At 42.7% G+C, this 23,200-nt stretch overlaps 3 protein-coding genes across 3 annotated transcripts in view; 1 reads left to right on the forward strand and 2 right to left on the reverse strand.

Moving 5' to 3' along the window:
• apoba (apolipoprotein Ba) overlaps window positions 1–3,693 on the reverse strand; it is a 43,862-nt gene extending 40,169 nt beyond the window's left edge. The window contains exon 1 of the mRNA XM_038967303.1: window positions 3,672–3,693. Within this exon, the coding sequence (XP_038823231.1) occupies window positions 3,672–3,693 (22 nt within the window). The remainder of the gene's footprint in view (window positions 1–3,671) is intronic.
• Window positions 3,694–5,080: 1,387 nt separating this feature from the next.
• Window positions 5,081–8,672, forward strand: hs1bp3 (HCLS1 binding protein 3). The gene is made up of 7 exons (XM_038967396.1): window positions 5,081–5,210; window positions 5,587–5,752; window positions 6,085–6,292; window positions 6,784–6,994; window positions 7,431–7,552; window positions 7,761–7,896; window positions 7,983–8,672. Exons 1-7 carry the CDS (start codon window positions 5,185–5,187, stop codon window positions 8,230–8,232), a joined length of 1,119 nt encoding a protein of 372 aa, XP_038823324.1. The 5' UTR covers window positions 5,081–5,184; the 3' UTR covers window positions 8,233–8,672.
• Window positions 8,673–8,886: 214 nt separating this feature from the next.
• Window positions 8,887–21,560, reverse strand: LOC120023263 (b(0,+)-type amino acid transporter 1-like). The gene is made up of 6 exons (XM_038967304.1): window positions 20,826–21,560; window positions 9,929–10,062; window positions 9,710–9,839; window positions 9,449–9,573; window positions 9,271–9,358; window positions 8,887–9,117 (listed from the first exon to the last, which is right to left on the reverse strand). The coding sequence occupies exons 1-6, from the start codon at window positions 21,558–21,560 to the stop codon at window positions 8,887–8,889; spliced, it is 1,443 nt and encodes a 480-aa protein (XP_038823232.1).
• Window positions 21,561–23,200: the final 1,640 nt, after the last annotated feature.

Consider the following 23,200-nt stretch of genomic DNA (forward strand, 5'->3'; position numbering starts at 1 on the left):
ACAATATTGATTGAACAAAAACATAAATGCAACATGCAAGAATTTCAACGATTTTTCTGAATTACAGTTCATAATAAGGAAATCAGTTACTTGTAAATTAATTAATTAGACCCTAATCTATGGATTTCACATATTTGGGCATAGTCCCACACACTAGGGAGCCAGACCCAGCCAATCAGAATAAGTTTTTCCCCACAAAAGGGCTTTATTACAGACATAAATGCTCCTCAGTTTCATCAGCTGTCCTGGTGGCTGGTCTGAGACTATCCCGCAGGTGAAGAAGTTGGATGTGGAGGTCCTGGGCTGGCATGGTTACACATGGTCTGCAGTTGTGAGGCCGGTTGGATGTACTGCTAAATTCTCTAAAACGACATTGTAGGAGGCTTATGGTAGAGAAATTAGCAATTCTCTGGCAACAGCTCTGGTGGACATCCCTGCAGTCAGCATGCCAATTGCACGCTCCCTCAAAACTTGAGACATCTGTGTCATTGTGTTGTTTGACAAAACTGCACATTGTAGTGGCCTTTTATTGTCCCCAGTACAAGGTGCACCTGTGTAATGATCATGCTGTTTAATCAGCTTCTTGATGTGCCACACCTGTCAGGTGGATGGATTATCTTGGCAAAGGAGAAATGCTCACTAACATGGCTGTAAACAAATTTGTGCACAACATTTTAGAGAAATAAGCTTTTTGTGCATATGGAACATTTCTGGGATCTTTTATTTTAGCTCATGAAACATGGGACCAACACCTTACATATTGCCTTTATATTTTTTTTCAGTACATTTTACTCAACTAGATTGAAATAAATTGTTTATTTTAAAAGATGGGCTTGGCTAACATGGACTGTTTCCTCACCTAATTTGTTGGTTATTTACCAGGTAACAAGAAGTGAAAACAAATAGGCCTACAGTACCACAGCGAGGTCATGCAGGTGTGTGTGTGCGCGTTAGTCAGATTACCCAGTGTCCACAACAACACGATTGATCATTCTTTGCCCCTAGTGCATGCTCGCAACCCACATCTTGTCTCCGTCTCCTCCTCCGGAGGGCCTAAGACTCTTGGACCGCGACTGAGTACACCCTGGCCTGACACCTGGACGTGCCTGGCCCCCCCATCTACCTCCCTATTGCTGCCTCCACTGGTTCTTTCTCCCACTCAAGTCACTGACCCCCACACACCCAGAAACTTGGATTCCATTACATCTGACCATAAGGTTTTGAATGTATGCTTTTATACGGTCTGTATCTCTATTACAGAAAGTCAAATAAAGATTTGTGCCAACCGGAAGTGTGACTTCTTTCCCCAATGATTTCCTATGGCTGAGGTATTTTGTCAGTTATTCTATACCAAGGCTAGATGAAGCTGAATGGCAACAACAACACACACACACACACACAACTGCAATACTTGTGAATCTCATTGGTACATGACTGTTCAGTATAATGTCCATCGTGAATATCCACCAGTGAAAATATGGATTTCTTGTTTGAATTAATTTAAAAAACAAAATGTTTTATTTAACTAGGCAAGTCAGTTAGGAACAAATTCTAATTTACAATGACCGCCTAGCCCGGCCAAACTCGGGCCAATTGTGCGTCACCCTATGGGACTCCCAATCACGGCCGGATGTGATGCAGCCTGGATTCAAACCAGGGACTGTAGTGATGCCTCTTACACTGAGATGCAGTGCCTTAGACCGCTGCGCCACTCGGGAGCCAATTAAGGTTTTATTAAAAGGGACATACATACACAACAAAATAAGTTTATAAAATAAAGTAATAGATAGGAAAAGCAATTTACTACATAAATTATAGTCAGAGCCTCTCCCCTTTGTTTGCTTAACTGGGGGAATGGGATGGATAACAATAGGCAGGGTGGGGCTCAACAGGTGGAATGTCTCCCAAAGCCCTATGGGCCCTGGTCAAAATTAGTGCACTATGTATACGGAATAGGGTGCCATTTGGAACACACTCCATCTGTTGATGAAGCCACCTGAAATCAGTGGCTGCATACCAATTGTCCATCTCTCTCCTCATGGATATCCAAGCATTGACTAGGTGTAAGCATTGGTTTGAGCTACTTTACACCATTGTTAAATCCCTGAGATGAGAAGAAATGTGCAAGTCAATACTTTGGGAGAATGACAATGTATATGCAGCAATTGTTAATGGTCACACAGCCTTCAGTCATTAGTAAAAATAAAACATCTATAAAAAGGGCAAATAACTGACAATTTGTTGCAGTAATATGTAAGACAATGGATCCAGAGCTGTATAGGTTAAATATGGACTTTAAAGTAACAGGCAGGTAGAGGGGGGATATGGCCAGGCACTTCCAGGTGTCAGGCCAGGGTGTCCTAAGTTGTGGTCCAAGAGCCTCAGGCCCTCCGGAAGGGGAGACAGAGAAAATATTAGGGTTAGTGAGAGCATGGCTAAGACCATAGTACTGTACACCACATGCACTGGGGGTAGAGAACAATCAATAGTGTTGCTGTGGATACTGGATAATCTGACTAACACACACACACACTTGTTTGACCTTGCTGTGATACTTTAAGACTACTTATGTTAGTTTCTGAATCAATTCAGGTAGCCCTCAATGTCCTGCGTTTTTGTTAACAATGGCAGCCAGCATTGTAAATAAAAATACGTGCAGAAAGATAATGAGCCTCTGTGTCTCTGGATCCTTCCCCCTTAATTTATGTTTCATGTCAGCTAGGCCCATCTTTTCAAAGAAACACCATTTATTTAAATCTCTAGTTTAGTAAAATAAGGAGCCTATTTTTTCAGTCCTTCTTTTGTTTTTTCACTTCTTATTACCTGGTAAAATAAGCAACAACCATGGATAACCACAAGAAGAACAAGGTGAGGAAACAGTCCATGTCAGCGAGGCTCATCCTGATTTTTCTCCCCAATTTCGATCTAGTCTCACCGCTTCAACTCCCAAACGGGCTTGGGAGGCAAAAGGCAGAGTCATACGTCCTCCGAAACACCCGCCCGCTTAACCCGGCAGCCAGCTGCACCAATGCATCGGATTCCTCCAGTCAACTGAGGTCAGCCTGCAGGCACCCGGCCTGCAACAAGGAGTTGCTAGAGCGCGATGAGCCAAGTAAGGTCCCCCCCGGCCAAACCCGGACGACACTGGGACAATTGTGCGCTGCCCTATGGGATTACCAATCACGACCGGTTTTGATACAGCCTGGGATTGAACCCAGGTCTGTAGTGATGCCTCTAGCAATAAGATGCAGTGCCTTAGAACGCTGCGCAACTTGGAAGGCCCATCTTTTTAAAGAAACACCATTTATTTAAGTAGTTTTGTTCTGGTCACAAGATAATCCAGAAAATTACAATAAACAGCGCCACAATCAGGCAGAAAACGGAATGTTCTATTCTCAGCCAGGGCCATCTTTTCAAAGAAAACATTGAAATTATCTCTATTTCAGGTAAATAAAGCAGATTTGTTGTGGATACAAGAAAATCCTAACAATTCAGCTAAAGAGCGCCACAGTCATGCAGGAAAATCTGATTGTTCTATTATAGAGTGAGAACAATTAGTTTCCTTGGCTGATATGGCTGCTACTTATACTATTTCTAACAGTAAATGAATAGATGACATTCACTGCTATGAGGCCATCTCCAATATAATTGCATTGTTTACACAGACCCACCGTGGACCTTTGACAAATACATCTCCGTCCAATAGTTTGTTTTGCAGTGGTGTAAAGTACTTAATTAAGTAGTACTTTCAAGTAATTTTAAGTATTTTTTGGGGGTATCTGTACTTCATTATTTATATTTTTGACAACTTTTACTTCACTATATTCATAAAGAAAATTATGTACTTTTTACTCCATACATTTTCCCTGACACTCAAAAGTACTCGTTGCATTTTGAATGATTAGCAGGACAGAACAATTGTGTAATTCACACACTTATCAAGAGAACATCCCTGGTCTTCCCTATTGCCTCTGATCTGGCGGACTCACTAAACACACATGCTTAATTTGTAAATTATGTCTGAGTGTCTGTAAATTATGTCTGAGTGTTGGAGCATGCCCCTGGCAAAGACAATGGTGCCTTCTGGTTTACATAATAAGGAATTTGAAAAGATATATACATTTACTTTTGATACTTAATTATATTTAAAACCAAATACTTTAGACTTTTACTCAAGTACTGTTTTTATACTGGGTGACTTTCACTTTTACTTGAGTTATTTTCTATAAAAGGTATCTTTATTTTTACTCAAGTATGACATTTGGGTACTTTTTCCACCACTGCTGTTTTGTCAACGAACTCAATGTATTCGAACACTGGTGGTAACCATATGATCCCAATGTAGCCTAGTAGGTAGCCTAGTAAAACGATGCCCCCCTCTGGTATATTATTTTGCGAACTACCTGGATCCTAGGGGGGTAAGGTTAAATGCGGCAAACACATTTTGGTTGAATGCATTCAGCTGTGAAACTGACTTGGTATCTCCTTTCACTTCGTTGTTGTTTCCCTGTTTACTACTCAAATATATTGAACTTAAGTCAGACGAAATTAACTACAATACACTGGTCTGAAATATATTAGCATTACTAGGCTACACAGAACCACGGCGGACCCATTGTAAATGTATTTTTTATCATATTAAAACGTGTCCCAGTGCAACATGCCTAGATCTTCCCAATGTGGCAGGGTTTATGGCGAGTTCTATGAAATAAGAGCTGGTATGGCCGTATTCTAGCCAACGAGTTCTCACTCGGGTGCCCGATGGCTATAGTGTAGCAGGGCTGCAAACAAAAGACATAAAGGCAAAGAGGGATGGGCTATCAGCTGATCATAGCCAATGTAGATGATGACCTAGTTACCTAGCTTTGCTGTCGAAACATGCTAGTTTTTACTTGATTTGAGCTTGTTCTGCTACTGACATATGCCTCGACTTACTATCAAGGAGTCGATGTGCCTCCTTCCCAGACGACAAGCAACTGTAAAATATTCGCAACTCACCGCCCGGCGCTCGTGCAGTGCAGAACGAGTGCAGCAGCGCGCTTTTATTTTGAAGGCTAAAACCGGAAGTTCCTGTAGTTCCCATCTAGTTCCCATCCCATGACTTGTATCATAACAGTAGGGAATGGGGGTGGTCAGCTTGATTACAGCTAAAGAGAGACTAGACAGGACAGCAATCTTACCACAATGCCAGACGGACTTATTACAAGCAGGTAAAATGAAGAACATTTCGTAGCTATCTTTCTTTGACGTTTCGGGGTTGCCTGGTAACATTAACACTTGTGAAACACATCCCCATCGTTGTTTACTTGTTGAAGCCAGTCCTTGTTTTTCCCTGTACCAACCCAGGGGTCCCTTTGACTTAGTTGCAACTATTCACCAAACTATTGTGCACATATTAATTAATACCAGCATGTAGTGAAATAAAAGTTGTCATTGACATGTTTGCTGGATTCCTTTCTTGCTGTTTACCGTTGGGACAGTGTGGAAGGATGTTCATGCACATGTCACTCCACAGTTCTGTTCTTGTATGAATCTTGCACTTTGTGCAATTACTTTTGGTCAATGTCACAATGTTTTTCATCCCAGGCCGTTGCAGAATGAGGTGACAGGCATAGATCTGCAGGTGCCTCTTTACCAGGAGATCCGTGGTACCATGATGACAGGTCATGTGGAGTACCAGATAATTGTGGTGACTCGGCTGGCTGCCTTCAAATCCGGCAAGCACAAACCTGAAGACGTTGTACAGCTGGTGGTAGGTAGTCACAGGTAGTCGTAGTCCCATGTAAGTTAGGTGGAAGCATAAGTATTAGCATCCTGCCCCTGTGCCCCTAATCACCTCAAATTGAAAGTGATGGTGTAGCAGCTACTGCTTGGTCTGAAATTGTGGTAACACTTCACTGTAGCATTCAGTATGTACAGTATGCATTCCTAAACCCTTTATAACAGCTACATAATGCATAATAACATTAAGATTTTGAACAACAACCAAATATACATTTCTAACGGTTGGATTTGAACCCCAAAGCATTGCTATAAAAGCTACAGGCGTACCTAGACCCTGCATGTTTTACATGTGTTTTGCAGGTTTCAAAGAAATACAGTGAAATTGATGAGTTTTACTACAGACTCATGGGTCAGTATCCGAAGATCACCTTACCAGCCATGCCTCGCAAGGCTCTGTTTGTAGGCGAGGCAGACATCCGGGAGCGTAGGATGGCCTTTGACGAACTGGTCAAGTTTATCTCCAAGAATTCTACACTTGCTACTTGCCCAGAGGTGTTGGAGCTCTTAGGTAATGTACCACAAAGCACTACAGTAAATAGTATTTTTTCTATAGAGTTTTTAGACATTTTAATGTGCTCTTTCCTACTCGTTCCTTCTAAATATGGCATCATGCACTGTTGGCTGGTAAATAACTTGTTTGATTTGCTTGTCTCTGACTGAAACTTGCACTTTCTAACTCATTCACCTACATTAATGTCACCCCTCTATCTTAATGCAAACTACATAGGTCAGAAAATGTTCAACTTTGGGGATTAGTACTAATACTACTGCACTGCACCAAACTGTGAAATTATTATTTGAACAATGAGGTTACTGTATATCAAGGCGGTCAGGGGTTCAAATTGACATGTATCTGCCTGGCTAGTTATTTAAGAAAAGTATGAATTATTAACCAACAGAAAAAATAAACAGTACTTCCCTGTAGTGTAGAAGTTGCCTTATTTAATCAAGAATATAATATCATAAAGAATATTTGGCTCACAGTTCATATTTCTGTAGGAGCGAAGTCCACAATGGCAGATTTGAAAACCAGGAACGTTGCAGATTGGCAGGACCAGGATAAAGAAGAAGGCTTTAATTTCTTTGAAAGTGAGGAGACCCCTGCTGCTGCTGCGAAAGTAACCAAACATGTTCCACCAGTGAAACCTAGGGAAGAGGAGCAGGAACATGACGATGATGATGAGTACCTTGGACCTCTAGGCAATTTAAAGTAAGAGCCTTGCTGAGGTTGTGTTCATTTTAGATGTTTTTCTCAATGGTTTTGGTGTCTTCTCAAATATCTGTATTCTGGATCAAATGGATGAAGAGAAAATATCATTTCAGGCTGTAAATCAACAACATTTGAAAATTGGGATACTTTCTACAGGCACTGTATGGTGTAATATTCATATGTGTAAACATACTGAATTATAATTGGATGCATTTTATCGCCATATCATACTGTGCTATGATTGGTTAAGACCACCCAAATGGTTAGGTCATGGTCAGTTTGATCCTGGTTGGCGATACGTGAACATGCCAGTTATAGCTAGCTAATAAAGAGCTACGTTAAGAAATATCCTGTAGTACTGCATTTTATTATTTTGTACAAAGTGTGCAAAACAAGACATATGGTATTTAATGCTTTCTGTCACCCTTTCCCCCAGGTGCACGAGGCAGAAGAAGAAAAAGCCTCCACAGGCTAAAGTGGCTACCCAACCTAAGTTCTCTCTGTTTGATGAGGCTGAGGATATAGATGACGACTTGTTTCAACCTGCAGCCAAAGACAGTTAGTATAAATATTTAAATACAGATTCTGTGTTCCATTTATTGCTTCCATAGGAACTGCCATAACAATGTCATAAGCTGTCTACAAACAGTGTCAGTGTCAGAGATTCCAGACTGACATCCCGTAAATGAAAATATCAGATCTGGTCCCAAGGAAGCCTGCCTCTTGTCCAATTTAAGTTCAACTCATATCTTCATTGTGCTAACAGGCAACGTTAAGCTGTTTAAGGAGCCAGACTTGATGTGGAAAGTGAAGTTGGGGGACCCTTTACTTCTTCCAACAGCATACAAGGATGTGGCATCTGCAGATTCAGGACTGGATGAGGATACAGATGAACTTTTCAGGTATACAGTCACAGTTATTTGCGAGACAAAGTGGTTATTACAACATTGTATTAGCCATTCAACATTGTCCTTGTTTCCCTTTTCAGGATAGAAGACAACTTTGACAAGCTCCTCCAGGTGAAGAAAAGTATCAAGGCAAGGCCAGTTCCTGCCCCCAAACCCAAACTGGCCCCAAAGCCAAAACTGCCTGTGAAGTCCTCCTCTCTAGTCTCAGGTGGTGGGGGCCCAGTTGTGGGTGTCCTTCCAGTTGCAGATGAGGTGAAGGATCAAATCGACATTCTCAAGTATATCCAACAAAATGAGTCTACATCTATTGATGATCTGGATCTATTTTAATTGCCAACTAAATGATAGTAACTGATTAGGACTCATGAAGTTGTTAGCAGGCTACACAGGAAAATAACAGCCTAAAATTATGCCTATGATTATATTTTGACATTACCCAGGATTATTCCATCAAGGATGGCTTTTGGAAGTCTGATTCTAATAAAAAGTCTACTGAACATGTGTTGTTACAATCAGTGCTGGAAATGGGCCTGTGTGGTATCATTTATTTTTACCCATATTGCTTTCCTACTTTTTATACTGAAAATGCTGCATACATTACCATGATTGAGTGTCTTCACAAAAAAATCGAACTAATTTTTGTAATACCTGCACAGTCATTTTGGATTTATCCTACTAAATGTCTTGTCGGAACATACTAATGTAAAACAAAACAAAAATTAACAACAAATTCTCTTCTTTTTTTTTTACCAAATAAAGTCTACAATTTTACAAAATGGTATGTTTACTTGCGTTATCTATTGAAAGCATCCTATATTACAGTACAAGTCAGTACAAATGAAGTCTGATATTTACCGAATTTTATAACAATTTCAGGGTTTTTAAAAAAGTTCCATCCTAAATACTATTGAAAATCAGGTTATGTTGGTGCCCATCTCAGATGTAAATTATTTTGGTCCAGGTATTACTCAGAAGACAGCATTGTCATACATTTTTGTCTGCTGGTGCCACCTCTAGGAAGAGCTGCAGGAACACAGTGACTTTCTCCAACAGTCCAGGGCAGAGTTTGTAGTGAATGAATGGCACATAAACCAATACACCACTGAAGATGAATATGGTGACGTAGAGGTACTCTATCGCGGGGTTGTCAATGATAGGTGCCATCACAAGGAAAATCGCTGCCATGATGACCAAGATGGGGATTACAATGGGAACCTGGGTGAATAAACAAAAACAGTGGTACTGTCACTTTAGAAAGCAGATGGGTCCATTCGGGCAATTGCATTTTAATAAATCAATCTTGTGTTGTTCAAAAGGACTCAGACCTTTATAAATAAAATAAGAAATTAGATATCCTATGAGACTCACGCTATATGTCCTGGGAAGTTCAGGTTTCTTGATCTTGAGGTAGAGAAGCCCAGACAGAGTGATTGTATAGAAGAACCAGGCTGTAAAACTGGCAATATCAATGGAGAGGGATGGAAGATAAATAAAGCAACAATTTGATAAATGTATTGAGACATTTTGAAGTCAAAGCATAAACTACCTGAAGAAGTTGACAATGCTCTGGAAGTCCCCAGGGATGAGAACCAGAAGTGAGATAGCCGTGGTGAAGATCAGGGCTGGAGAGGGGGTCAGTCGATTCACATGGGCCATGGCAAGAATATCAGGCTGGAGATAAAGACAACACAAATGTTGACATAAAAACTACAAAACTATCTAACTCAACACCTACATCAGACTATGCCAAAGTTTCCTTTTGAAAAATGTCAGTTAAAATTGCCTGTCTCTTGCATGTGTTTCTCACCATGTGTCCCTCTCTTGCAGCCACAAAGCACACCCGGCCACCACTAAAGAATGTTCCATTCAGGGAGCCAAAAGCAGACAAAGCAGCTGCAATGGACATCACCCATCCCCATCTCCCGAGCACCTTATTCCTGTTAAAGACAACAATGTAATTTGTCAGCTCATCACACATTGAAAACATTTTTGAGAGAGGTGTGTGGATGGAGTTAAGCTCTCTCACCCCCAGGTGACAGCCACTGCACTTGACAACATCAGTTCTCTGGGCGTCATGGCAGCCAAGTAGCTCACATTGACCAGTAGATAGAGCATGGTTACCATGGGGATGGCAATCATAACTGCCCTGGGCAGATTTACCTGAGAGGGTGCAAGATGGATAAAGATATGTTAAGTCCTTAAGATCATGGAACAAAGGACATTACTTATTACAGTGCATTCTTACCTCAGGTCTTTTCAATTCTTCTTTCACATAGTTTAAGTTGTACAAGCCAGTGACGGACCAGAGGCCTTAGTAAAAAGCCATCCCTATGGAGCTCACACCCAAGTTCGTACTATCAAAAGCATTTTTTTGTACAGTAACATTCCCCTGTGCAATTTTCACTACTCCAATTACTATAACCATCAGGGCAAATAAGTAGCTTTGCCACCAAGAAGACCACCTGAATTCTCATGGATAAATGTACATTCAAGATTCTGGCCATGGCTACAACCATGATGGCTGCAACAGCAGCACATTTTACTATTAGCTGAAAGGAGAACAGTCTTGGTAGAAAGGTGCCACAGCGTATTCTGAAAAGCTGAGGGGTATTGGTGCGATGCTCGCTGGCTTCACCACTAGTAGGAAGTTAAAGGCCTCAAAGAAGGCAGGGAAAGGATGTAGATGAAGTCCCCACCTGATTCTTTAATAATGGTTCCTAGCTCAGCTTATGAGAGTGCCCCCAGCATGGCTACTATGCCAAACAGGGCCCAAATGATCAGGCTTGCCTTTGGACTTCCAATGTAGGACAGCATAAACTGAGGGGACATGAATATACACGATCCAATCATGATTCCTGCTACCAGTGAAACAGCACCGACTAAACCCAACTTGCACTTCAGTTGAAGCCCTTCTGTTTCTGTTTTTGCCATGGCCAGCTTACTGATTCAAGCAACAGGAGAAACTGTTGTCAATGGTCAATCCTTTCTTCTTAAGCAAGACAAATAAATACAAAGACCTGGCAAATCTTTGATGCTGGGAGCAAAGTACTTAGTAGTTAATATTAACTTCTCAGGTTGCAAAAAGTATATTGTTGTGTCTTCTTTGTTTATAGATGTAAAATGGTTCCCATACAGATTACCCCCCCCCCAAAGTGTTTGTTAAAGATTCACCAAATTATTACTGCAACAAAAAAAGGAGGTCTGATTGACTAGGAGAGTGAGAAAAGGGAATGCTGTGTCATTGTACACTTGGATAATTCCTTTCCCTGAAGGTTAGAAAGGTTAAGGCCAAGGTTGACCTACAGTATCTCACCATTGTTATATGTGTTGGTCATAAAGCCACATGCAATTGCTGTCAAAAGCCATGTAAATGTAGAAATGACAGCCGAGGTCTTTTTTGTGTAGACTTGCCCTCTAGCTAATGACGAAGTTCTGCAGACATTTTACACCACATTTCCATCCTGATTAGTGTATCAGAATTAAAAAAAATAGATAAGAGCACACTTTATCTCTGTTGGTGGTGTGGTCCAAAGATCAAAACCATTTAGCAGGATGCGATAGAGTATACTTGTCAGGTATTGTCTCAGTTGATTTGCCTGTATATCCTATACTCTGTATTTTTGGTTTATTTCCTGTGGGCTATAACCTCAGTAGTACAAAAAAGAAAACGGTTTATTTTTGCCTACTCCGGGCAAAACATACTATCGAAGCACTCAATATCAAACTGTTTAATTTTTCTTTACCTCAGGGTGTTTTAGTTCTTCTGTGACATAATTCAAAGTGTTCCAACCATCATTGGACCATAGTCGCTTTAACGGAATCATCAATGTTTTCAGTGTACCCCTCGAAAAGCAGCACCACACTTCCAATAATTGTCAATGCCAAGACCTCCAGCTTGACCACCATGCAAAATACCTATATGAACATATGACATACATTCATACTGTTCATGAATTTGTTATTTAAGCCTGCCAGCACTATCTTGCAGATGTCCTCCAGCACAGGTAGTCTCCAATGAAGACTGACATCAAACAAAGTCCATAGGCTGTACAGTTTCAATTATAGTCTTATTCAAAGTTGACTTAAAGGTGCAATATGCAGAAATCGCACCGCCATTTCCTGGTTGCAAAAATTCTAATAGTTCGCCTAATTTCCTTTTATTTGCCAAAACAAGCAATGTAAAGTGGTGAGAATCTTTGTACCATCAAAACCGCTGTGAAATATATTCTATGTTTAAAGCTGTTGTACAGAACCGAAAGTAAAAGACGCTAAAATAAACTTTCAAAAAACAACAACAGTAAAACAACAATCAATATCGACATTTCACTGTCAATCATGTTACTGGTATGCAAATCTGACACATTTCAGCATGGAATTAAACATCAAGTAATAAATAATCAAACAGTGCAGATATCAACTGTCATAGTCAACTCAATCATGTTACAAGTATGCAAATCTTCAAGACACATTTCAGCATGGCTAAGAACCCACTAACAAAAATCTCCTCAGAGTCAAGTGAAGCTACCTAGCCATTTCATTTGCACTCGCCCTCAAAACACAATGTCAACAGCAGAATGATATCAAATCAAATCAAACTTTATTTGTCACATGCGCCGAATACAGCAAGTGTAGACCTTACAGTGAAATGCTTACTTACAAGCCCTTAACCAACAGTGCAGTTCAAGAAGAGTTAAGAAAATATTTACCAAATAAACTAAAGTAAAAAATAATAAAAAGTAACACAATAACATAACAATAACGAGGCTATATACAGGGGGCAGGGAGAGGTGAGGGGAGTGATAATTGAGGAGAGATATCTTGCAGGTCGCTGGCTCCACCCCCAAGCCTTATATCGGCTGCCTTTGATACTGTGAACCATCAGATCCTCCTCTCCACCCTCTCCGAGCTGGGCATCTCCGGCGCGGCCCACGCTTGGATTGCGTCCTACCTGACAGGTCGCTCCTACCAGGTGGCGTGGCGAGAATCTGTCTCCGCACCACGTGCTCTCACCACTGGTGTCCCCCAGGGCTCTGTTCTAGGCCCTCTCCTATTCTCGCTATACACCAAGTCACTTGGCTCTGTCATATCCTCACATGGTCTCTCCTATCATTGCTATGCAGACGACACACAATTAATCTTCTCCTTTCCCCCCTCTGATAACCAGGTGGCGAATCGCATCTCTGCATGTCTGACAGACATATCAGTGTGGATGACGGATCACCACCTCAAGCTGAACCTCGGCAAGACGGAGCTGCTCTTCCTCCCGGGGAAGGACTGCCCGTTCCATGATCTCGCCATCACGGTTGACAACTCCATTGTGTCCTCCTCCCAGAGTGCTAAGAACCTTGGCGTGATCCTGGACAACACCCTGTCGTTCTCAACTCACATCAAGGCGGTGACCCGTTCCTGTAGGTTCATGCTCTACAACATTCGCAGAGTACGACCCTGCCTCACACAGGAAGCGGCGCAGGTCCTAATCCAGGCACTTGTCATCTCCCGTCTGGATTACTGCAACTCGCTGTTGGCTGGGCTCCCTGCCTGTGCTATTAAACCCCTACAACTCATCCAGAACGCCGCAGCCCGTCTGGTGTTCAACCTTCCCAAGTTCTCTCACGTCACCCCGCTCCTCCGCTCTCTCCACTGGCTTCCAGTTGAAGCTCGCATCCGCTACAAGACCATGGTGCTTGCCTACGGAGCTGTGAGGGGAACGGCACCTCCGTACCTCCAGGCTCTGATCAGGCCCTACACCCAAACAAGGGCACTGCGTTCATCCACCTCTGGCCTGCTCGCCTCCCTACCTCTGAGGAAGTACAGTTCCCGCTCAGCCCAGTCAAAACTGTTCGCTGCTCTGGCACCCCAATGGTGGAACAAACTCCCTCACGACGCCAGGTCAGCGGAGTCAATCACCACCTTCCGGAGACACCTGAAACCCCACCTCTTTAAGGAATACCTAGGATAGGATAAAGTAATCCTTCTAACCCCCCCTCCCCCTTAAAAGAGTTAGATGCACTATTGTAAAGTGGTTGTTCCACTGGATATCATAAGGTGAATGCACCAATTTGTAAGTCGCTCTGGATAAGAGCGTCTGCTAAATGACTTAAATGTAAATGTAAATGTTAAATGTTATATGGACTTCCTGCCCCAACGAGGCAAGACTGTGTTTCGTTAAGCCAGGGAACACTTGGGGATAAAATAGGAAAATGCCTGCGCAAACAGGTAGAGGAGGTGAGATACAAGAGAGTTATGAAGAGTGAGAGAAATGAGAGTTATGAAAGTTATGAAGAGTGAGAGAAAAGAGAGCGAAATCTGTGTGAGTACCCGTTCTGACCTGGACTGTCGGACTACCTCCCTTGTGTACCAGACCAGATTGGCTGAGAACTCGAGTGTGAGGATTACCCCTGAAAAACGGAACGGACAACATGAACGGCTTGTGGACTGTGAGGTGATTGGTCAACTCCGCCTTCTTTTCCCGTGTACAAAAACCCCTAATAAACTTCCCTTTTGCATTCTATTTGTGCTACTGGTGCCTGTTTTGTTACTGAACTTGGTCAAGTGGAAACCCCACACCCTTGAGCCTGCTACAGGGGGTACAGGTTAGAGGTAATTTGTACATGTAGGTAGGGGTGAAGCGACTATGCATAGATAATAAACAGCGAGTAGCAGCAGTGTAAAAAAAATGGGGGGAGGGGGGGGTCAATGTAATAGTCCGGTGGCAATTTGATTTAATTGTTAAGCAGTCTTATGGCTTGGGGGTAGAAGCTGTTAAGGAGCCTTTTGGTCCTAGACTTGGCACTCCGGTACCGCTTGCCGTGTGGTAGGATAGAAAAGTCTATGACTTGAGTCTCTGACAATTTTAAGGTCTTTCCTCTGACACCGCATATTATAGGTCCTGGATTGCAAGAAGCTTGGCCCCAGTGATGTACTGGGCCGTACCCACAACCCTCTGTAGCGCCTTACGGTCAGATGCCGAGCAGTTGCCATACCAGGTGGTGATGAACCGGTCAGGATACTCTTGATGGTGCAGCTGTAAAACTTTTTGAGGATCTGGGGACCCATGCCAAATCTTTTCAGTCTCCTGAAGGGGAAAAGGTTTTGTCGTGCCCTCTTCACAACTGTCTTGGTGTGTTTGGACCATGATAGATTGTTGGTGATGTGGACACCAAAGAACTTGAAACTCTCGACCCGCTCCACTACAGCCCAGTTGATGTTAATGGGGGCCTGTTCGGCCCGCCTTTTCTTGTAGTCCACAATCCTCTCCTTTGTCTTGCTCACAATGAGGGAGATGTTGTTGTCCTGGCACCACACTGCGAGGTCTCTGACCTCCTATAGGCTGTCTTGTTTTCTGTGATCAGGCCGACCACTGTTGTGTCGTCAGCAAACTTAATGATGGTGTTGGAGTCGTGTTTGGCCACGCAGTCATGGGTGAACAGGGAGTACAGGAGAGGACTAAGTACACACCCCTGAGGGGCCCCAGTGTTGAGGATCAGCGTGGCAGACGTGTTGTTGCCTACCCTTACCACCTGGGGGTGGCCTGTCAGGAAGTCCAGGATCCAGTTGCAGAAGGAGGTGTTTAGTCCCAGGGTCCTTAGCTTAGTGATGAGCTTCGTGGGCACTATGGTATTGAACGCTGAGCTGTAGTCAATTAACAACATTCTCACATAGGTGTGCCTTTTGTCCAGGTGGGAAAGGGCAGTGTGGATTGAGATCGCGTCATCTGTGGATCTGTTGGGGCGATATGCGAATTGGAGTGGGTCTAGGGTATCTGGGAGGATGCTGTTGACGTGAGCCATGACCAGCCTTTCAAAGCACTTCATGGCTACTGATGTGAGTGCTACGGGGCTGTAATCATTTAGGCAGGTTACCTTCACTTCCTTGGGCACAGGGACTATGGTGGTCTGCTTGAAACATGTAGGTATTACAGACTCAGTCAGGGAGAGGTTGAAAATGTCAGTGAAGACACTTGCCAGTTGGTCCGTGCATGCTTTGCGTACACGTCCTGGCAATCCATCTGGGCCCGTGGCTTTGTGAATGTTGACCTGCTTAAAAACTTCTTAGGGATAGGGGGCAGTATTCGGAAGTTCGGGTGACTGAGGTGCCCAAAGTAAACTGCCTGTTACTCAGGCCCAGAAGCTATGATATGCATATAATTGGTAGTATTGGATAGAAAACACTTTGAAGTATCTAAGACTGTTAGATTAATATCTGTGAGTATAACAGAACTGATATGGCAGGCAAAAACCCGAGGAGAATCCATCCAGAAATGTTTTTTTGAGGTCACCACCCATTGAAATGGCTGTCTATGGAAAAATCAATGGAATAACTCCCAGGTTGCAGTTCCTATGGCTTCCACTAGATGTCAACAGTCTTTGGAAAGGGTTTCAGGCTTGTTTTTTGAAAAATTTGTTAGAATGTAGTTTTTCTAGGTGGCTCTCATTTTGACTGTAGTCTTGTGGCGCGCGTGGATGAGGGCGCGCACTTGGTTATTTATCTCCGGTAATGATCATACTGTTCTCCGTCTTAAATTGTATAATTTATTTACATATTAGGGTACCTGAGGATTGATTATAAACGCTGTTTGACTTGTTTGGACGAAGTTAAGTGATAACTTTTGCGATTCCTTTGTATGCATTTTGAATGAGGGGAACAGGTGGATTACTGAATCAAGCGCGCCAACTAAACTGACTTTTTTGGGATATAAAGAAGGACTTTATCGAACAAAACAACCATTTGTTATGTAGCTGGGACCCTTGGGATTGCAAACAGAGGAAGATCTTCAAAGGTAAGTTATTTATTTTATCGCTCTTTCTGACTTTCGTGATGCCGCTGCTTGTTTGGAAAATGCTTGTAATGCTTTTGTATGCGGGGCGCGGTCCTCAGATAATTGCATAGTATGCTTTCGCCGTAAAGCCTTTTTGAAATCTGACAAAGCGGCTGGATTAACAAGAAGTTAAGCTTTTATACGATGTAAGACACTTGTATTTTCCTGAACGTTTAATATTACAATTTTTGTATTTTGAATTTCGCGCTTTGCAATTTCACTGGATGATGTCGAGGTGTGCCGCTAGCGGCATGTCTAGCCCAAAGAGGTTAAAGGTCTTGCTCACATTGGCTACCAAGAGCGTTATCACACAGTCATTCAGAACAGCTGGTGCTCTTGTGCATGCTTCAGTGTTGCTTGCCTCGAAGCGAGCATAAAAGGCATTTAGCTCGTCTGGTAGGCTCGCGTCACTGGGAAACTCGCGTCTGGGTTTCCCTTTGTAGTCCGTAATAGTTTTCAAGCCCTGCCACATCCGATGAGCGTCAGAGCCGGTGTAGTAGGATTCAATCTTAATCCTGTATTGACACTTTGCTTGTTTAATGGTTCATCTCAGGGCATAGCAGGATTTCTTATAGGGGTCCGGATAAGTGTCCCGCTCCTTGAAAGCGGCAGCTCTTGCCTTTAGCTCGATGCGGAGGTTGCCTGTAATCCACGGCTTCTAGTTGGGATATGTACGTACGGTCACTGTGGGGACGACGCCGTCGATGCACTTATTGATGGAGCCGATGACTGAGACGGTATACTCCTCAATGCCATTGGATGAATCCCGGAACATATTCCAGTCTGTGCTAGCAAAACAGTTCTGTATCGTAGCATCCGCGTCATCTGACCACTTCCGTATTTAGCGAGTCACTGGTACTTCCTGCTTTCATTTTTGCTTGTAAGCAAGAATCAGCAGGATAGAATTATGGTCAGATTTGCCAAATGTAGGGCGGGGGAGAGCTTTGTATGCATTTCTGTGTGTGGAGTAAAAGGTGGTCTAGAGGTTTTATTTCCTACGGTTGCACATGTGATATGCTGGTAAAAATTTGGTAAAACTGATTTAAGTTTGACTGCATTAAAGTCCCCGGCCACTAGGAGCGCCGCTTCTGGGTGAGCATTTTCTTGTTTGTCATGGCCTTATAGAGTTGGTTGAGTGCCGTCTTAGTGCCATCATCGGTCTGTGGTGGTAAATAGACGCCTACGAATACTATAGATGAGAACTCTCTTGGTAGATAGTGTGGTCTACAACTTATCATAAGGTACTCTACCTCAGGCGAGCAATACCATAACTTCTCTGTTCTGCTGGTGTATTGCAAATCCTCCAGCTCTATATTATCCATGTTGTCGTTCAGTCACAACTCGGTGAAACAAAAGATATTACATTTCTTAATGTCCTGTTGGTAGGATAATCGTAAGTCATCAATTTTCTTTTCCAATCATTGCATGTTAGCAAGTAGAATTGATAGCGGTGGGAGTTTACTCCGCCTACGGAATCTCAGAAGGCAGCCCGATCTGCGTCCTCTTTTCCTCCGTCTTTTCTTCACGCAAATGACAGGGATCTGTGCCTGTTCCCAGGAGAGCAGTATATCTTTCTCGTCAGACTCGTTAAAGGAAAAATCTTCGTGGTGAGTAATCCCAGTTCTGATGTTCAGAAGTCATTTTCGGTCATAAGAGACAGTAGCAGCAACATTATGTACAAGATAATTAAAAAAAACAATGCAAACAATGCAAAAAACGGAAAACAAAATAGCACAATTAGGTACGGGCATGTAGAACTTCAGCCATCCTCTTCGGCGCCATTTTAACAAGTCTGAAAGCACAGATAGGATAATGAGCCAAATGTTTCACCGGATGTATAAATCTGAAGCATCCGGTTGGCATTTCCACTCACCACAAAATATGGTAATGAGAGACAGCCCAGTGGCCGGTAGATGAAGCGAGATGGATTTTGGCCGACGTTCTGCAAATTTTGTCATTGATGCAACATTTGATCCCAATACAGTTTTCTGTTCCCAAAACTAGAATCTGCTATGAACAGAGTGGACTACGTTTTTAATACTTTAGCCTTTGCAAAAGTTTTCAAAAATGTTGTTGTTTAGAAGGAGCGCAAGGGCGAATTGAGTTATTGCACACACGCGCTTCACAAAGTAGGCATTCCCTAATGGAAATATGCAAATACATGCCAGAATGTGCCAATAGGATTTAGCTAGCTTGTGCTTGGCTCTGCCCATCTCATTGCTTGTTCTGCCCGCTATAATTAATTTGCTCCCATTGGAAATAACAGGCTGTGGTCTATCTTGGGTTAGTTATACAAATCTTTGGTACAAGTACAACCCACAGAGAGTAACTAGAAAAAGCACAAGTTCCTCCAAAAATGTACTGTAGTACATGTAACTGTTACTTGTAGCACATTACTACCCACCTCTGAGCAGAGGGAATGTGGCCTGCAGGCTACAGGCTGCTGATAAAGGAATTTCGATTCCTGTTTATTAACCAATTCAATTAAAACACTCTGCCCATAAATAAGAATTTGTAAGATAATTATCTGCATAAAATGGACAGATGCCAGTCTTAAAATCAATCAATCAATAGCGTTTATTCTCGAGAGTACTGATCATAATACATTTTACATCAGGTTATATAATAAAGATGATGTCATAGGTTTTAATGTCCAACCTCCTCTCGGATACAATGGCAATACAGTTCGAGTTCTCATTACTGTCTGCCACCTGTTCAACTATCTACAACCAACTCAAGGTCTTTCCCCTCCCTGGGTAGAGACATCATTCTAGCCTGTCTGAAGATAAACCCATTCTTTCTAACAAGGAACACATAACATTCAACATTTATGAGTTATAATTCTAAGTCAAATGTATACATATTTTAGTCATTAAACACAAAAATCCCGTAACAGCTGCCCAGATCACCAAGCTGGCTTTGGGGCTTCCTATGTTGACCAGCACAGACTGAGGGGACATAAAAATGTCAGATCCCTTCATGGTCCCAACAAAGAATGAGATAACACCAATAAGCCCCACTTGAGGCTGAGTTTCTGTGTTTCAGCCATGTGGTAGGAGATCTATCATCAACAGTTATTTGTATTAAGCTGGAGAGAGGTTTTGTCACGTTCCTGACCTTATTTCCTTTGTTTAGTCTGTGTTTAGTTGGTCAGGACGTGAGCTGGGTGGGTATATTCTATGTTGTGTGTTTCATTGGGAGGTGTGTCTGATTAGCCTGATATGGTTCTCAATCAGAGGCAGGTGTTTTACGTTGTCTCTGATTGGGAACCACATTTAGGTAGGCTGTGTTCACTGTTTGTTTGTGGGTGATTGTTCCTGTTCGTGCGTTATTTGTGTTTTATTATATTCTCAAGTTCAGGACTGTAGCGTCGTTGGGTTTCGTTTTGTTTATTGTTTTGTTCGTCTTAAAGAAAGTATTCAAATAAATATGGATACATACCACGCTGCGATTTGGTCCCCCTCTCCTTCAACCAACGACGAGAGTCGTTACAGGTTTAAATGTTTTGTTCTTACAGGACAAGTTGCACCTACTGTTACATCAGTTAATAATTACAAGATTGTGAGTGCTGTCAACTTTAATCTCCTCAAAAAGAAAAAGTACCAGTAACAATGTATACCCATTTTCCATAATTTCAAACATTCTGGAATAGTAGTAACACCTCAGAAATCTGAGGAGGGGTGACTAACTAAAACATTTATGATGTTGCACATTGTTATCGATTAAGTTGTTTCTAAACCGTCAATGGGAGCCAAGGAAAAACACTTTTTGTCAGGGTCAGTGACACTCAGAATGTGGATGGCATATTTTTTGAGCAGCCTAGATTGTCAATGTTCTGAATGATGAACCCCACATTACTGAATGAGTTAAGGGCATGTTATGTCACCCTGTGTCCTGGAGCAAAGCATGCTGCATTATTGAAAATACAGTAGACTGAAAAGATGGGCAGTGTTGGCGCTAGAAATTGTGTACCTAAACCAGTGTTAGTGTTCCTTTGTAATCAACCTGTATGAGATAAGAAATATAATGTATTATGTACTCAAAATCAGTACTAATATAACTTCAATGTACAGTTTCTACAATGGAAGTGAATGCATCTCTTTACCTCAGGACGTTTCAGCTCTTCTGTCACATAATTCAAGTTATTCCATCCATCGTAGGACCACAGTCCCTGGTAGAAAGCAATACCTATCGGATTGATGCCCAAGTTGGTCCCATTAAAAGAATCCTCAAAACTTTCTGTTTCCCCTCTGACGAGCAACACCACTCCTCCAATAATTATTACTGAAAGAGCCAGCACCTTGGCCACCATGAAGAACACTTGCATTGACATGGAGAATCGTACATTCAGACAGTTAACAATGGCTGTCACCACAATCCCTGCTGCAGCCACACACTTCACCACCAGCTGTGGGCATGGACAGTCCTGGTAGAAAGGTGCCAATGCATATTCAGCAAAGCTCAGTGAGATCCCTGCCACACTGGCAGGTCTCACAAATATGACTGAGCTGAAAATTAAAATGAAGGCCAATACTGGGCCTGACGTCCGTAGGATGTAGATGTACTCTCCCCCCGACTCTCGGATGACTGTCCCCAGTTCAGCATAGCAGAGAGAGCCAAGCACAGCCAGCAGGCCACAAGCAGCCCAGACCACCAGGCTTCCTCCTGGGCTTCCTATGTTGACCAGAACGAATTGAGGGGACATAAAAATCCCAGATCCAATCATAGTGCCAGCCACAAGTGACACAGCGCCAACCAGTCCCACTTCCCGTTTCAGGCTGAGCTTCTGTGATTTGCCATCCAGAACTTCAACTGCTGGAAATTTGTCCTCACCAGTCATGTTTTACCATAGACCAACAAGATATTTCCTGAAGTAAAGCTTTAAAGTCTGTGTCCAAGTCACTTGTACCACCATTGAGTGGGTTAATAATTACAGAAGTAAGAGTGAGTATGACTATTTTACAACCACATTTCAGTGCCAAGGGATTGTTACAGATTAGATAGAGATAGATTTTTGAAGGGGGGGTGGGGGGTGGTGAGGTCACTGGGGGAGTAAATAAGTACACAGGCAAAAATAAATAACTTTATTTTGCACCAATGTCTGAATAGTTTTTCCCCAAGCATTTCTGTAAAATGAATGTGTGTACAGTGCCTTCGGAAAGTATTCAGACACCTTAACTTTTTCACATTTGTTACTTTATAGCTTTATTCCAAAATTGATTAAATAAATACAAATCCTCAGCAATCTACACACAATACCCCATAATGACAATGTGAAAACAGGTTGTTAATTTTTTTTGCAAATGTATTAAATATAAAAACAGAAATACCTGATTTACATAAGTATTCAGACCCTTTTCTATGAGACTAGAAGTTGAACTCAGGTGCATCCTGTTTCCATTGATCATGCTTGAAATGTTTCTACAAATTGATTGGAGTCCATCTGTGGTAAATTCAATTGATTGGACATGATTTGATGACGGTGCATATCCCACAGATGACAGTGCATGTCAGAGCAAAAACCAAGCCATGAGGTCAAAGGAATTGTCCGTAGAGCTCCGAGACAGGATTGTAATCAAGGCACAGATCTGGAGGAAGGGTATGAAAACATTTATGCGGCATTAAAGGTCTCCAAGAACACAGTGGCCTCCATCATTCTTAAATGGAAGAAGTTTGGAACCACCAAGACTCTTCCTAGAGCTGGCCGCCTGGCCAAACTAAGCAATCAGGGGAGAAGGGCCTTGGTCAGGGAGGTGACCAAGAACCTGATGGTCACTCTGACAGAGCTCTAGGGTTCCTCTGTGGAAATGGAAGAAACTTCCAGAAGGACAACCATCTCTGCAGCGCTCCATGAATCATGCAATTATGGTAGAGTGGCCAGATGAAAGCCACTCTTCAGTAAAAGGCACATGACAGCCCGCTTGGAGTTTGCCAAAAGGCACCTAAAGTCTCTCAGATGATGAGAAACACTATTCTTTGGTCTGAGGAAACCAAGATTGAACTCTTTGGCCTAAATGCCAAGCGTCACGTCTGGAGGATGCCTGGCACCATCCCTACGTTGAAGCATGGTGGTGGCAGCAGCAGTCCGGCAGGGACTGGGAGACTAGTCAGGATCAAGGGAAAGATGAACGGAGCAAAGTAAAGAGAGATCTTTGATGAAAACCTGCTCCAGAGCGCTCAGGGCCTCAACCTGGGGTGAAGGTTCACCTTCCAACAGGACAACGACCCTAAGCACACAGTCAAGAAAATCCAAGAGTGGCTTCGGGACAAATCTCTGAATGTCCTTGAGTGGCCCAGCCAGAGCCCGGACTTGAACCCGATCGAATATCTCTGGAGAGACCTGAAAATAGCTGTGCAGTGACGCTCCACATTCAACCTGACAGAGCTTGAGAGGATCTGCAGAGAAGAATGGGAGAAACTCTCCAAATACAGGTGGGCCAAGCTTATAGCATCATACCCAAGAAGACTTGAGGCTGTAAT

This window comes from Salvelinus namaycush, chromosome 28 (assembly GCF_016432855.1).
Source record: "Salvelinus namaycush isolate Seneca chromosome 28, SaNama_1.0, whole genome shotgun sequence".
Classification (NCBI taxonomy): domain Eukaryota; kingdom Metazoa; phylum Chordata; class Actinopteri; order Salmoniformes; family Salmonidae; genus Salvelinus; species Salvelinus namaycush.

What these genes read in the sequence shown, in the direction of transcription:
- LOC120023263 (XM_038967304.1), bottom strand. Translation starts at nt 21,560, where the DNA reads ATGACTGGTGAGGACAAATTTCCAGCAGTTGAAGTTCTGGATGGCAAA. An exon ending in CTGCAAGAGAGGGACACATG is followed by an intron (nt 9,574 to 9,709) that starts GTGAGAAACACA and finishes CTTTATCTCCAG; the next exon opens with CCTGATATTCTTGCCATGGC. An exon ending in AACTTCCCAGGACATATAGC is followed by an intron (nt 9,118 to 9,270) that starts GTGAGTCTCATA and finishes TTATTCACCCAG; the next exon opens with GTTCCCATTGTAATCCCCAT.
- hs1bp3 (XM_038967396.1), top strand. Translation starts at nt 5,185, where the DNA reads ATGCCAGACGGACTTATTACAAGCAG. An exon ending in GGACCTCTAGGCAATTTAAA is followed by an intron (nt 6,995 to 7,430) that starts GTAAGAGCCTTG and finishes CCTTTCCCCCAG; the next exon opens with GTGCACGAGGCAGAAGAAGA. An exon ending in TCAACCTGCAGCCAAAGACA is followed by an intron (nt 7,553 to 7,760) that starts GTTAGTATAAAT and finishes TTGTGCTAACAG; the next exon opens with GCAACGTTAAGCTGTTTAAG.